At 34.8% G+C, this 12,317-nt stretch overlaps 1 protein-coding gene, 1 long non-coding RNA gene and 1 other non-coding gene across 4 annotated transcripts; 1 reads left to right on the top strand and 2 right to left on the bottom strand.

Moving 5' to 3' along the window:
- Positions 1-1,777: 1,777 nt before the first annotated feature.
- On the top strand, positions 1,778-5,793 carry LOC117915332. The gene is made up of 10 exons (XM_034830881.1): positions 1,778-2,233; positions 3,070-3,166; positions 3,370-3,512; positions 3,643-3,845; positions 4,014-4,354; positions 4,452-4,488; positions 4,578-4,649; positions 4,759-4,909; positions 5,055-5,198; positions 5,360-5,793. Exons 2-10 carry the CDS (start codon positions 3,082-3,084, stop codon positions 5,777-5,779), a joined length of 1,596 nt encoding a protein of 531 aa, XP_034686772.1. The 5' UTR covers positions 1,778-2,233; positions 3,070-3,081; the 3' UTR covers positions 5,780-5,793.
- On the bottom strand, positions 3,490-7,158 carry LOC117915333. 2 transcript variants are annotated; one of them, XR_004651373.1, is made up of 4 exons: positions 6,270-7,158; positions 4,753-4,853; positions 4,203-4,379; positions 3,490-4,118 (listed from the first exon to the last, which is right to left on the bottom strand). It is a non-coding gene; the product is annotated as an uncharacterized LOC117915333 (long non-coding RNA). The 2 variants fall into 2 exon arrangements; XR_004651374.1 differs by lacking the exon at positions 6,270-7,158 and adding an exon at positions 4,955-5,059.
- A 1,135-nt stretch (positions 7,159-8,293) lies between these two features.
- On the bottom strand, positions 8,294-8,387 carry LOC117915490. Its single transcript, XR_004651401.1, has one exon. It is a non-coding gene; the product is annotated as a small nucleolar RNA snoR69Y (small nucleolar RNA).
- Between the last annotated feature and the right edge of the window lie 3,930 nt (positions 8,388-12,317).

Raw genomic sequence — 12,317 nt, 5'->3', positions numbered from 1 at the left:
GAAATCATAGAATTTAACTTTATTATAATAATTGATTGAATTGGCATATCTTTCAATTGATTCATCACCAATCACATCAAGGCAAGCAAAATATCAAATGAAATTAGTAAAGTCCACATTTAGAAATGAATTTAGGCTCATCATAAATATTTGATTTTGGACCACCTTCATGGAACCTTTATTTATCATTTTATAATAAAGTCAAATTCCAAGATCAAAAGCCTTCATTTCAATTTTATATGATATATTCAAAGTTTCTAAGGGACCCCCCAAACAATGACTAGGCCCAACCCACTTGAGCTAGTCAAATTTCATGTCATTTTCTTGCATTTACTTGGAGCAAATTAACCAAACACTTATAAGGATAATATATCAAGCACTTAATTAGGGATTTTTTTTAGTATTCTAGCAAAATGTATATATATATTTGAGCCCTTTAGGGTTTTTATTGATAGTACTCAATTTTATGAATAATCATATAATACTTAAGATAAAAAAATTATTTTTTATAGTATATTTCATGATAAATATTGATTTTTGAAAAGAAATACCTACCAACCAAATAATTCTTCAAATTTTAAAAAAAAAATTCAATAATTGAAATCACTTCCAAATAGACTCATAATTAAAGAAAATATTAAAATCATACTACAATATATTTTTATTCCTTAATAAATATAGAAAAAAAAATCAATGCAAGTATGCATGATTTATTAATACTTTTAAATATAAAATTTCTTTTAAAAAAAACATATTATAGTTATTATTATTATTATTTGTTTATTAAAAAAAACATGCAAACATGCCATGTGGCATTTCATGGGTACCCCCCAACTCCACGTGTCTAGTACAAGAAGATGAAATACATACAAAATATTAGAAAGAATATTTAGGGTTGTACCTTTTTGACTGTTGCTTTGGTTGATAAAAAGTTAAAGGAACTTTAATCATCTTTTTATAAACCCAACGTGTAGTATTTACGACTTTACTTAACTAAGAAGTTAAATTTGGCAACCCAACAAGGATGGTCATTCTAGGATGTTTCATATTTCTCTCATATACTTTTTCGTAATTGAGAATAATTTTGATAAAAATGTTTTTAGTCTATATTGTTTGCCTTGTATGATAAATGTTTATATAGAAAATTATATAATATTTGAATAAGATTAAAAAAATATTATCATAGCACTTGTTTAAAAAAAAAAAAATTCCTCAAAATCAAATAATTATTTAAAATTATCATTTTAACGATACATAAAGAGTCAGTCTAACAATGATATAAAGAACAATGTTTTTGAAATTTTTTTTTTAGGTATTTGATAATTAAAAATATGATAAAATAATTTATATTAGACAAATTATTTATGGTGTTTTTTTTTTTTTTTGGAGGAACCGATTTTCTAAAAATACTTTAAGAAAAACATTTTTACAATTAAAACATATTTTTTAAAAGAAAAAACCCATGCAAACATGCCATGCCACACATCAAAACAAAGCATGTATAATTACAAAAGAGTGTGGCAACTGCTTTAGTTGAAAAAAAAAAGAGAAAAAAAGGAAGCAGCCTCTTAAGTTTCACCCATTTTCTTCGCATTGAAGCTTTCTCTCTCTCATTGCATGCGTCAGGTTCGCATGCACTTGGCCAAATCCCACAGGGAAAGGCAGAAAAAAACTAGTAGAAGACTGCACCAATGACCCAAGGGTCGTTGAAATTGACCATGAAAGTTCATGTATGGTTCTTTTGACTGCCAAAAAGATCGATGGTGTTTTGGTTGGAAACTGATGCATTTCTCACAACCCCGTTTCATATGTATGGATATTTATAGCTTTGGAGTTGTTGTCTTTTGGGAAGTGGATTAAGTACTTCAACCATATATCTTGGCATTTTTTGGTTTTTTTTGGAGGTTTTCTGATATGGGTTTGTGGGGAAATTGGAATTGGGGAGGTGGTGTTGCAGTTGAGGATGTTGACTGCTGTTTTAGGTTTGATTAATAATATATATGTATGTTTGGCTTTTGGATTTGAAGAGTATTCTTGGGTTTCTGCATTAGTTTTTGGGAGTTGACAGAGAAGAGGAGAGGTGTTGAAATGGGTGCCGCTGTTCATTTAGGAGTTATGAAGATTAGTTTCAGCTTGATTGTTCAGACAAATACTGTTTCATCATGTTTAAGTTGATTCATTGTAAGAACCATTTTGCAGTTTGAGGAAGCTCTTCATCATCTCCTCTCTTCTGGTGAGTTCATAAATCAATATACACAATTGCTTCTCTCTCTCTCTCTCTCCCTCCTTGTCTCCCTCTCCTTCCTCTCCTCTGGTGAGTTCATAAATCAATATGCACAGTTGCCTCTCTCTCTCTCCTTGTCTCCCTCTCCGTCCTCTCCTCTGGTGAGTTCATAAATCAATATGCACAGCTGCCTCTCTCTCTCTCTCTCTCTCTCTCCTTGTCTCCCTCTCCGTCCTCTCCTCTGGTGAGTTCATAAATCAATATGCACAGCTGCCTCTCTCTCTCTCTCTCTCTCTCCTTGTCTCCCTCTCCTTCCTCTCCTCTGGTGAGTTCATAAATCAATATGCACAGCTGCCTCTCTCTCTCTCTCTCTCTCTCTCTCTCTCTCCTTCCCTCTCCTTCCTCTCCTCTGGTGAGTTCATAAATCAATATGCACAGTTGCCTCTCTCTCTCGCTCTCTCTGCCTCTCTCTCTCTCTCTCTCTCTCTCCCCTAATGAGTAAATTTTGGTTCTGTTAGCTAGGATGATCTTCAGTTTCACACAATTCAGTCTTCTAAGAAAAGGCTTTGCAGCCATTGATTGATTGTTTTCTAATACAAAAAAAAACCTTTCTTATCATTTCATCTTAAACCCCATATGCTTTCTTTTGGGAGCTTTATAATCATACCCTTGTCTCCAATTCTATTTTCCTTTCATTGACTGCAATCGTCTCTCTTTCTCTGTTGATTCCCAGGTAGTTTTCTTTTATATTATCTTTGCTATAATGGGTTAGCTAGAAAAGCATCATGGCATATTTTGGTAAATTTGCAAAGCAAATGTCAAACTCACCCACCCTCATTTGACAGGTATACATAAAGATGGGCTTCCCACATCGGACGAAATTGCTTTTGTCCCTATTCTCCATTCTCACACTTTTTGTCTTAAACTTCACACAAATTTCAGGTGAGAGCTCTTCAAATTTCTTTTATTCCCTCAATTCAATCTCTTTTCCCACTAATTTATTGAACACAAATGTGTTGGGCTGAAAGCTAAACCAGGTCCAGGTCAACCCTACTGAGTTGCCTCAACCTGAGTTGACTCACCCAGTTCCTAACACCGGTCCTTGATGAGTTGAATCAATGAACATCTATGAAAATCTTTTTCAGGTTTATCAGGAAGACAATTGCTTCAAACAGAGAATGTCTCAGAACCCATTAGACACTCAGATGACACAATAAGGGTGGACCCTTTAGACCATTTCAACAAGTACAGAGGAGGCTACGACATCACAAACAAGCATTACTGGAGTGTAACACCCTAACCCCAGAAAATTTTTAGTTCTAAATGGCTTTGGTGTAAAAGTTATCATATATCATTTGCATTACAAACACTGAATTCAATTGCATGAGAAGTGTTCACTGATTCGGTATTTTGTACAGTCAACCATATTTACGGGCGTTCCGGGGTATGCCATTGGAGTTGTGTGGCTTCTGTGTGGTGTTGGATATGGAGGATTTCTGCTGATAACCACCATCTGGTGTAAAAGGGACAAGAGAAAGCTGAAGAAGAAGAGATCACCCTGCTACAAGCAGTGTTATCTATGGCATATCCTCCTGGCTTCATTCTTCACAATTCTGGCAATGTAAGTAAATACCAAAGTATAATTCTTTGTCACAGCTGTAACTTCTAGTGAAGTATTTCTTTGAATAAATCTGAATGAAGTTACATATGGGGATGGAGATATACATTAGATGTTGATTAGGAATAAATCATTGGCTGCTTATGATCTATGATCCTGATTTGTTTGCAGAGTGGCGTCCGGATTGGTTCTTGGAGGGAATGCGAAATTCCATTCCAGAGCTCGAACGGTGGTGGATATCATCATGGAAACAGCGAATAAGGCATCGGGAACCATCTATAACACAACAGGGGCAATGAGAAACATAAGACAGAATTTAGAAACAACTGATGTAGGTGCTGAAGCTTCAAACTTCCTCACCTCCACATCAGATAAACTCGATGTTGAAGCTGCAGGTATAGAGAGACAAGCTAGGAAGAATAGGCGGTTGATTGACAAGGGCCTGAAGATAGTGTATATAATCACTACTGTGACCATTTCCTTGAACCTGGTTGCTGTCATTGCCCTCTCAGGTTTGTGCATTGCCTCCTAATCAGTCTGCATTTATAGGTGTTGAGTTCAATATCAACATTAAAATCTAAACAAAACCCAAAATTTTCTCTACTGCAGTTTCCGGGTTTCTGAAGTTCAGGAGGGCACTCTACTGGTAAGTAAACTGAACCATTTCAGACCATTCAAATGCTCCAAGTATTTGGGGATATAATTCTGATGCAATTCCTTTTTTCATGTTCACAGGCTCATTGTGTTCTGCTGGTTCCTAACATTTATGTGCTGGTTGTTCTTTGGGATATATTTTTTCCTGGAAAAGTAAGACTTTGTCCTCTTTTCTCTACTAGATTTTGTGTTCTGAAAACTAAGAAACTGATGGAAACATGAGTTTAAGTGTAACAATCAAAAGGAAATTGTTTACTTTCAGTTTCTCGAGTGACACATGCACAGCTCTTGAAGATTTCCAACAAAATCCATCCAACAACAGTCTGAGCTCGATCCTTCCATGCGATGAATTGCTTTCTGCAAAATCAGTCCTGTCAAACGTTAGTGCAGGAATATACGATCTTGTAAATGAGGTAAAATTGATTAATTCTGAGTAGAACTTTTAACACAATACATACATTTCATCTCTTCAGTTTCAATTGTGAGCTCATTTACCATGTACATAAAATACTTGTTCACTTAACTTGCTTTGTACTCTGTGAAAATTGAAAACTACAGGTGAATACAAACATATCATCCCTACAGCAAACATCATCTCTAAACCTCGCTCATGTCTGCAATCCTTTCTCGGCACCACCAGAGTACCAATACCAGGCTGGAAACTGTCCAGCTAATACAATTCCAATAGGTGAAATTCCTCAGGTATGCCTAAAATAGATAATTACAGTTGAGACTACAACACAATCTTCAAAAGTTTACATGTAAACTCAACAATTGTATAGTTTTGCAGTGTATATATTCCCCAGTGATTTCCAACATTTTGATCCTTAATAATGTTCTGTTTTCTTCTTATGTTGTTAAAGGTATTGAAGATATTTACTTGTTCTGACACCGACAATGGCACATGCAACAATGGAGAATTCATCTCCACTAGCCACTTTAAAACAGTGGAAGCTTACACAACTGCAATCCAGAGCCTACTGAATGCATACCCAGGTATGGAAGATCTCGTAGAATGTCAGACAGTTAAGGATGCTTTTTCAGAGATCCTTATTAAACACTGTAAACCATTGAAGAGATACATTCGGATGGTTTGGGTTGCAATGGTTTTTCTGTCAGTAATTATGGGAGTTTTGGTTCTGGTCTGGACGGCACAAGCTCATCATGAGCAAAACTATCATTCCTCAGATGGATCAGTGAAACCCCACATTACAGTAGCAAATATGCTGGACTCTGGACCAGCTAAAGCAAGTAACAGTAGCTCAGAAAATACTTCGGTCTAATAAATAGCAATCAGTCAGACTATAGAAGGAAGACATACACACAAGCAAGTTATAGAAATTCTGGAATCAGATCAAAATACAAGTTTGTCAAACAAATTCTGCAAATTTGATGCAAGGTACAAGTTTGCACAGGCAAATACACAAAAAGATCAAAATATATAGAAGAATAAAGAGATGATAATATCTCCATAGAGAAGATGAGATTCGTACTGAGTGACAAATTCTTTGTACAAGAGAAACAGATACACAATTTTTTCCTTCTTTTTTTCTTTATTTTTTTTTTGTCTAGGACCAACCCCATAAAGGAATGTAAGGAGATTGGTCAACAAATAATATATTTGGTTAAATCAATTTCAAATTAGCAACATGATAAATTCATAAAAGCAGCTTATGCTTTGTCCACATACCTTCTCAATTACAGAACTTATTTGATAATCCACTAGAAGACAAATTATCAAATACCTAAGTTTGAAGTAGGATAACAGCATACCTGTCATCTCAGCTGGCCAAGTCTGAAATGATTGCACCAGTGATCAGTCTAAGGCTCAAACCTCAGTGCAAGTATACAGATACAGGCTTTGGCTCCTCAAGATCATCACGAAGACTAAAGCCGAGATGCAAAAACTTTCCATGAGATCTTAGGAGGTGGAGATTGCCAACTAGAACTTTGCATCAGGTGTATATCATTACTCGTGGACATCGGTTAAGTGTATTCCTTTGTTCTGGTGAGAAAAGTACAGACCGTTTGTAACTTATTCATCAACTCAAAAGATAACAGCGCAACACAAACTTGCCCACTAAAAATAGAAAGCTCTAAATGGCACCAGCTGTAAACCATCAATAGGAGTGAAAGAACTTGGTGGATCTTGATCTTCAAACCTCCCAGAAAGGGTAGCATCAAGGATGCCACAAGCCAATTGAAAACCATGAACAATTCCTTCAAATCTGATGAGACAGCAGCTAACCAGAGTAGCAAACAATTGCCTAAAACCTCAAGTACTAAATAATTGCCTGAAACCTCTGTATGTATATAAAGGTAAAATTGCTAGGATGACATTATAGAATGCATTTCATTAAAATATAGAGGGGCTATAAGGGAAACTTATTTATTTATTATTATAAAACCATATAAAATTACTGAAATGATGTCACAGTGCATGCTAACAAAAGATGTAATTTCTTCAAGGTTACACAAAATAGGGGATAAAGCTATATGGCTTCCACAAGATTAAAAGAAAAAAAGAAAAAAAAAAAGATGCTACATAAAGAAGCAACACATTTTTTAGGATGTAAGGGTGTCATCTTCCGCATGAAGCATTGTACTATTCCAGACTACCAGGACAGAAGAAGTCAAACCCAAACTGACATGTTGAGTGAAAGATTAGAGCTTCAATTCAAATTGCCTTCATCCTGTGAAAAATTGCAAAGCAGTTGTAAAAAACATAAAAATTAGCTACTAAAAGTAAAGAGGAAAAATGTTTAAAATTTTTTTAAAGAACAGACTCTAGAATACCACTTGATATTTCTGAAGGGCTAGCAAATGTAAAGATATCATGGTAAAAGCAACATGAGCAATGGACCTAAAAGTGTGGGTGTTCAGAAATTTACATAATTGCATGCTTTTAACTTGTCCTTGTTAGACAAATAAATCTAAAGGTTATAAATGAAATTTTAAACATAAGTAAATTTCTAATTCTATTAACCGTCCAAGCTATGATTGTCTTGAAGAGCAAGCAAAATAATTGTCAACTTAATATATTGAGAAATACACACACACACACACACACATAAACATACACAACACATATACTGAAGAACAAATGAAATAAAACATTTATTAAAATCATTCACCAACATACATATGTCAAACTATTACAAGTATCAACAATGTACCATGGAAAGTCTCTCTCTCGAAAAATAATAAATTTTTTTTTTCATATATTAAAAAAGGAAGGAGGTGCCTTCCATTAATGAATGAGTAAATAAGAACTGGGAGCTTACTTGTGTCTATGGAGTTAATTCTCTAGATTGTTGTTGTATGGAATAATAGGAAAGATTGATGAGTGAGTACAATCCTTTACATATGTCTGACCTAAAAAAATCCTGTACATTTGAGACATCCTTGTATGGATAGTAGGGCTCAATCTCAACTTCTAAGGAATGAGAAGCTTATAGCTCTATCCCAAATAACTGCATGTGGGGTTACAAGTATGATAAAAGGGCCATTCCCTCAAGATGGAAAGCATGTAATGCATGCACCAAACTTAGTAAAAGTCAAGCCAAGCATGGCACAAATGTTGATAGGAAAGATTAACATTATGCACAACCTAATAGTTCATCTATTCCTATGGTGATGGGTGGCAATGATCAAGTCACTCATAGCAATGAGAAAGTGAAACATCCTAAGATGGAAAACTAGACATGGCATAAGGATCAGTCTGTAATGCAAATTAGACATAGCACAACCTGTTGGAGTGGGATCTATCAAGCACCATGCATGAAAGGAAGTGGATGCACCGGCTCAGATATATGTCAACAAAATCTATTCCCAGACCTTTCAAGGTCTCATAATGAGCTGGGATTAACATTTATCATCATTGCACCAAAACACCCAAAAATTTTCACTATACAAAAAAGACAATCAAATTTATAAAAATCATGGAAAGAATATCCTTTTTTAAAATCAAATACAACAATTGAAAAAAAAAATGTTCATAAAATATGGAAGGTCCCAAAATAATTCCAGATCTATGACACTTTATACCATCTAGGTGACATTCAAATGCTGTGCAGGTGAATGATGCCATCTCCAGAAGGGACAAGTTGCACATAAACCATCTGGTGCGCACACATGTGCACCATTAAAATCCAAAGGAAGGTACTTTTCAAATTCAAAAACAAAAAAAAAAAATGTCCATGATTTGTGTATAATCTTCCTGAAAGGGTGAACATCCATTAAATACAAATTTATCTCTGTTAAATGCAGAAAAATCCAACTTGCTCGTATCTTAATTTAAAACACAATTGAATAAAAATAGCAAAAATATCTGGATTTTCATTTAATGTATCTTATCTTCTTCAAATGACTAGAAATCTTTGTTCCCATCATATCTCTCATCTTTTTTATCCACTCATGTATATTTTTAAAGTTATCCTGTCCCTCATATTTGTTATTTCCTCATTTTTTTTTTATGTTATCCGGATAACAAATATATTTATCATTCAAAACTAAAATAAAAAGAAATTTAAAATAATTTAAAAATCAGAGAAACTTCTTTTACAGCAGATAGGTTAATAAATTAATAAATTGAAGATTCAGATGTGGCCAAAACTACAGTATTGGAAATATTTTCTCCACCTTTTTTTTTTTTTTGCAATTTTTGTTTTTCAATAAGAGCTGTAATATTTCACCCATCGAGCTATTCAAACTACCAAGTGAACTGTCGGTTTACTTTTGAATATTAAAGTAGTTCCTAGAAGGATCAAAATCCACAGACATATTGCAACTAACAGCCACTAACAATGGTTACCAAACAAGTTCATTTATGCTGCATTTGGTTATTAAGAAGGTGTGGGACAAAGGGGGAAAAAAGAAACAATCAAATCACAAATTGCTAATCCTAAAACGCATACATAATCATTTGCAGAACATTAAAATTATATATAAGTTACCTTTGGAGAAGTTGAATTATTTCCAATTGCTCCTTCAAGGTTTGAAACTCTCGTCTCAAGATTATTAAACTTCTGCTCCAACTGCAATGAAACAAAGGAATAAGACTGAAGAACCATTAAATAACAAATATTCTGTTTGGTAGCTAAGAAAGTGTCAAGAAATAAGGTAATACTGTTTGGAATGCAAGAGCCACAGCAAAACAAAGGAGACTGAATTAAAAAATTCAGAAAATTCCAATTTTCGAATGAACATGATTTGCAGTGAAGGAACAAAGAGATTTTAGCATATGCTTGAATTTTGCCAAAAGTAACCAAATTATAATGAAATTCATTTTCAACAGTCATTTTTTCTGTAACACAGCACGAAATACCAATGCAAAATTCCATCTACATCTATTTGATTTAGTCGAGTTGAATTTCCACTTTTTTTTTTCCTTTTTTTTTTTTTAAAAAAAAAAAAGGGGGCGAAAAGCCCCAAAATGCAAAATCTCCCTTTTCTTTCCCTGAACTTTCGCAGCAAGCAAACGAAGAAAGAAAATGTAGAACACAGAACTTGTGCTTTAAGTGCAATGCAACACATAAGACAAAGAATAGTGAAATCAAATTAAGATTTTGACGTCGAATTTTCACTATTTGAGCAGTATAAAGCGTGAGTTCTGGAATTTTGCTTTTGATTTTCTCAAAGGATTCCGGGGGAAGCAAACGGAGGAGAAAAATAGACTCACATCGTAGGATTGGGAAGCGAAATCGGTCCACAGATCTCTGAGGGAGAAGTGGGTGATCGCAGCTCCGGTTGTAGCGAGGCCCGCCGTGAACCAAAACAGTCGTTTTCTCATCATTTTCAGGACTGATGTTTAATCCTCTTCTGTAAAACCCTAGCCCTGGATTTTCTCTTTTTATGATTTTATTTTTAAGCCAAAGCTCAGTCCATGATCTTGGGGATTTATTGGTTTAATTTAAAAAATGATTAAAGTATGCTCGTAAAATATTGACAGTCCGGAACCATTTTTTCCAAAAGATGAATTTAATATAATAATATTTAAAATTCATAAATATTATCGGTTTTTTGAGAAAAAAATTATTCCAACCCTTATGGTTGAACCAAAATGGAACCAATTTTTTAGTGGTGAAAATTGAATCAAATTAAGCTTGATTGAGATTGATTTGGTTTAGTTTAGAGAATCGGATGAATCCAAATTAATTTAAGCCTTAAAAATGATTGAAATTAACTGGTCCAAGAATAATGAATTACTTTAATAGAGTCTAATATAAAAAAACTCTTCCAATAATTATATATAAATTATGGAATACTGCTTTGATTCAGTTCTCTTCTAAATTTTTTTTTGAAAGTTACATAGATTTTAATATACATAATTATTATAATATTATATTAATCAAATCGTGCACACATACAACTAAAAATTAAAAATGAAAAATAAGATTTTTAACGTGATATGATCAACGTTCACGGAATACATTAATGCTCAAGAATCCATTAATTTTGACATCCCAAGCGAAATGTAATGAAACTACTTCAAGTTTCATAATCCAACATATTAATATTTTAATATTTTAAAGTTATTTTTAAAATTTTATCAAGCATATAAGTTTTTTTTTTTTTAAAAAAAAAGGTTTTTAAACATGGAAAGCACTTTCAACTTACTCCCGGGTCCAAATCTTTCCAACAAGCAGCACAAACCAAAAGAAAAATAAAATTATTTGCTTTTGAGGATCACATGATTATGAGAATTTAGTAGTAACTCTTGTCACTTGTGTGGGTACCTTGGTAAGCCACTCAAGTGGACCTATGAGCTCTCTGGGTGGCTTAGTACCTGCCACCTGGCTTAGGTAGAGAACCCAGAGCATCCTCCGCCCGAGCTACAAGTTGTCATAAAGGATTGAGAAAGCTGCCCGGAGGGAGTACTGTTGGCTACGCTCCAACAACATACAGGTTCTGCCCACAGCCCACCACCACCCTATGTATGGGTACTGTCCATTCAAATAGTTACTCCATTCAATCCAGATACAATAACAGACAGAATCACAAAATATTCACACCTTGAACTCCATTGAGTACATGATTGTTCGTGCAGGGAAGACCTAGAGACACTGTAGCTCCATAAAGTTCTCACCCCCTCAACTGAGAACGATGACTCCTTCCATTCTCCTACAAAAGATGTTCGAACAGGTGGTCCGGACACACCATTCGAAGCTTTTGTTAGTTTGGCGGTCCAGCATATTGGTATTCTTAGACCTTTTTAAGGAATGCTTATCTCCTTTTTTGACTGGGTCGTTTGGAGCCTTTTATAATGTCTGAAACCCCGTTACTTTGAAGATGGGAAGACTCTTTGACTTTCACAATCATGATGGTGTTTAGAGGGTAGTAGAGCAATCATTATCCTACAGGCGACTGATAAAGATTGTTGGGGGATGACTTATCGTCCCACTTGTCTTTTCACTCTGCAGGTGGCACAGGACAGAGCGTAGCAGGTCGTCTGAAAAGACCTAGGAATGTCTTGTTGAGTATGCTTTTGGCGAAATGAGTAATAATTGTTTGCGAAATATGGTCAAAATCCTGTTTGAGACGACAACTACCAGGTCCGGACAAAGGATAGGACATGCTACGTGTCCATCGGAGGAGTGCCTTATGAGGCCAGGCTGGTCTGCCACGTGTACGCTTAGGGGTGGTCCCTACAATGACATTCCAATAATGAAAACATTTTGAGAAAGTAATGGGCAAAAGCAAAGGAGCACACTCACAAAGGTGGAGGTCTCCCAAGCAACTTTGGCCTTGGTTCAACGGTCTTCATTCCATGAAGCAAACTGGCTGGACATGTCTGTTAACTTTAATTTCAAACGAGCTCTG

This window comes from Vitis riparia, chromosome 5 (assembly GCF_004353265.1).
Source record: "Vitis riparia cultivar Riparia Gloire de Montpellier isolate 1030 chromosome 5, EGFV_Vit.rip_1.0, whole genome shotgun sequence".
NCBI classification, from domain to species: Eukaryota; Viridiplantae; Streptophyta; class Magnoliopsida; order Vitales; family Vitaceae; genus Vitis; species Vitis riparia.
The sequence above is the reverse complement of the archived record's forward strand: the minus strand, read 5'-3'. Positions and strand labels throughout refer to the sequence as shown.

Bases quoted from the DNA above. Each gene is read 5' to 3' on its own strand.
- LOC117915332 (XM_034830881.1), top strand. From the start codon at position 3,082: ATGGGCTTCCCACATCGGACGAAATTGCTTTTGTCCCTATTCTCCATT. The intron at 3,513-3,642 runs GTAACACCCTAA...TATTTTGTACAG, and splicing joins CAAACAAGCATTACTGGAGT to TCAACCATATTTACGGGCGT. The intron at 4,910-5,054 runs GTAAAATTGATT...TGAAAACTACAG, and splicing joins TATACGATCTTGTAAATGAG to GTGAATACAAACATATCATC.